Source organism: Lactuca serriola, chromosome 8, assembly GCF_051521515.1.
Source record: "Lactuca serriola cultivar US96UC23 chromosome 8, Lser_US96UC23_V15, whole genome shotgun sequence".
Taxonomy (NCBI): domain Eukaryota; kingdom Viridiplantae; phylum Streptophyta; class Magnoliopsida; order Asterales; family Asteraceae; genus Lactuca; species Lactuca serriola.
Genome location: NC_136415.1, coordinates 75,954,001 through 75,957,213, shown reverse-complemented (window position 1 = coordinate 75,957,213; position 3,213 = coordinate 75,954,001). Strand labels below are relative to the sequence as shown.

Here is a 3,213-nt window from a genome sequence, read left to right as displayed (position 1 = left end):
ATGAATTTAATAAACAAAAAACAAACTTTATATTTATAATTAATTAATATAATTTAATATATAACAAAATATTATAAGTATTAAATATTACATTTAAATTATAATTAATAGATAAAAATAAACTAAAAATATATAAATATATAAACAAAATGACTAAAACCGACAACTCAAAATTCATCCATATTTTGAGAGAAATTAACAATACAACACTAAATATGGTTCATTTATCTCAAAATAAAGAATAAATGGAAATGCTCTAACCAATGCCTTTGTGTTCTGTTCTTGTGGTCGTGATTCGTGAACACATTGATGGTGGTTGCCATGTATGAATAAGTTCCGGTAAACATAAAAAGTAGATAGGATTGATTTTAAACAGTCAAAAAAAAAAAAAAAAAAAAAAAACCACGGCAATGACCAAAATGCTTTTGCCCTAGTCACGTGTGTTTGTGTTGGAACCGAGTGCCTTCTCAGGTGGTTGAAACTTCAACTCAACGTGGTAGACAAAAAGTCACAATAGATGAGTGTGTGCGTTCTAATGGAACCTTACAATATTTTCAGATAAACGGTATTAAACCTTGGCCTCCCTTAAATAATTGAATGCATCATCCATTTTATTTATTTGTTTGTAAATTATGAGTAATTTGATTTTAATAACGGTCAATTAGAAGGAAATCTTATGTAGTTATCATCCAAAATGTTAAAAAAAAATCGAGAGAAAAAATGGATCAGGACATATAATCAAGGAAAAAAAAAAGAGAGATTAATCTAAAAACAAGTGTTGCGTTATTTATTTATTTATTTATTTTCCTTTTGAATGGCATATTAAATATGGGATTTCATGTTAATCAAATTACAAAAATGGTCCTTGTTGTGTATTATATTTTTCATAGTTGATCCAAATTATATTTTTCATAGTTGATCCAAAGGGTAAATGGGTCATTTTCCAGACTCACGTCAAGGGCTTGAATACTTAAGGGAATAGTAATAGCACAACTATATTTGTCAAATAAAAAATAGGTGAAAAAAATAAAAAATAAATAAATAAAAAACACACATATACACACACAATTCTTAGTCGACATATATATGGAATAGATTATATTCTATATGTATAATATTGTGTATATATCCTTTCCATAGTTATAGGACCCAATTGTATATTTATATGGTCATTGTTTAATGAGAAGATCAATCATTCAATCACGTTAATCTTTATGGTATCACAGCTTCTCTGGCCTAACCCACTCCGTTGCCCTCTATCATCTCTTTTTCCTCTCTTTTTCTTCTCCGGATCGATCATGAGTCAAGGCGACACATCCATTCCCAAAACTAACTTCCAACTAGCTTTCATAGTCAGTAACATCAAGAATGTTATACCCCTCGTCCTTAATCAAACCAATGATCACTATGCATCATGGGTGGAATTCTTTAACATTCACGTTTGTGCTTGCAATGTCAAAGATCACATCGATGAAGAGGCTGCAAAACCAACCGATGTTGACAAAACCACATGGGATCATTTTGATGCCCTTGTCAAACAGTGGATCTATAGCACTATATCTCCTGAACTTGCCCACACAATCATGAAACCAGTTGCCTCGGCTCTTGATCTCTGGAAACGCCTTCAAGAAAATTTTCCTCAATAATCGAACTGCTCGCGCCGTTTACCTTGAGGAACAATTCAATAATATCTGCCTCTCTTCCATCTCCAATGTCACATATTATTGTGCCCGACTAAAAAACCTTGCACATCAACCGGAGAATGTTGGGCACCCTATATCCGAAATCAAGATGGTCCTTCAACTAGTTTCCAGTCTCACCAAAGATGAGTATGACACTGTCGCCACTATTATTCAACAGACCGACTCCTTCCCCATTTTCAACAAAGCAAGATCCTCCCTCCTTCTTGAAGAAACACGACGCAACAAACCCGATTCCACCTCTCCTCACCCCTCCACCTTCACCTCCACCTATTCCACCATCCACTAACAATACCCCACTAACCAATTCTCCCCTACCCCTCCCCTCCCTCTTTCACCTTCACAATCACCTTCACCTACTCCCCCACCACCACCAACATCATACATGCAAAAACAATCAAAAAGTGGGATTATTAAACCCAAAACCATATTTACTCTACACACTCAACACGTTTCACCTATACCCCCAAACCCTAGGGCTGCCCTTACAGACCGAAATTGGCTCGATGCTATGCAAACATAATATAATGCTTTATTGAAACAGGGGAAATGGGAGCTTGTGCCAAGACCAACGAATCACTAACGTTGTCATTGGCTATTTCGCCATAAGTTCAAGGAGGATAACACATTGGAACGATATAAGGTGCGTCTCGTTGTAAATGGAAAAGCACAAGAAGTTAGGATTGACTATGACGAAACGTTCAATCTAGTCGTCAAGCCGGCCACTATATGCATAATTCTTACTCTTGCATTTGGACGAAATTAGGACGATCATCAATTGGATGTTAAAAATGCATTTTTACATGGACACTTGCAAGAAACAGTGTACATGCACCAACCACCTGGATTTTGATTCACGCTATCCTACTCATGTTTGCAAATTACACAAGTCTCTATACGGTTCAAAACAATCACCATGTGCTTGGTATCAACGTTTTGTGTCTTATATACTAACTATTGGCTTTGTGTGCAACAAAAGTGACTCTTCTTTGTTTATCTACAATCAAGGCAATGACATCGCCTATCTACTTCTATATGTAGACGACATCGTCTTGACCACCACCTCCTCCGCGCTCAAGACACATCTCATAACCGGGTTAAAACAGGAATTTGACATGACTGATCTTGGACCCTTGTCTTATTTTTGGGGCATCTCTGTCACTTGCACCAACAATACCATGTTTTTGTCACAACGCAAATATATTGAAGAAATACTTACACGTGCGAACATGGAAGCGTGTAAGCCTGTCGCTACTTCGGTTGACACCAACTCCAAACTTAGTCTTCATAATGGTGAACCAGTGTCTGATCTATCCCTATATCGCAGCTTAGCAGGAGCTTTGCAATATCTCACATTTACAGGTCCTGATATTGCTTATGTTGTTCAACAAATATGTTTGTTTATGCATGCCCCAAAGCTCCCTCATCTCAATGCTCTAAAGCACATTCTTCGGTATCTTAAGGGTACTCTGGCGCATGGTCTGACACTGCATTGTTGTCCTTCTACACAACT

At 36.5% G+C, this 3,213-nt stretch overlaps 1 protein-coding gene across 1 annotated transcript; it reads left to right on the top strand.

The window, feature by feature from the left end:
- Nucleotides 1-1,214: 1,214 nt before the first annotated feature.
- On the top strand, nt 1,215-1,646 carry LOC145067057 (uncharacterized). Its single transcript, XM_079014276.1, has one exon. The coding sequence runs from the start codon at nt 1,215-1,217 to the stop codon at nt 1,644-1,646; it is 432 nt and encodes a 143-aa protein (XP_078870402.1).
- Nucleotides 1,647-3,213: the final 1,567 nt, after the last annotated feature.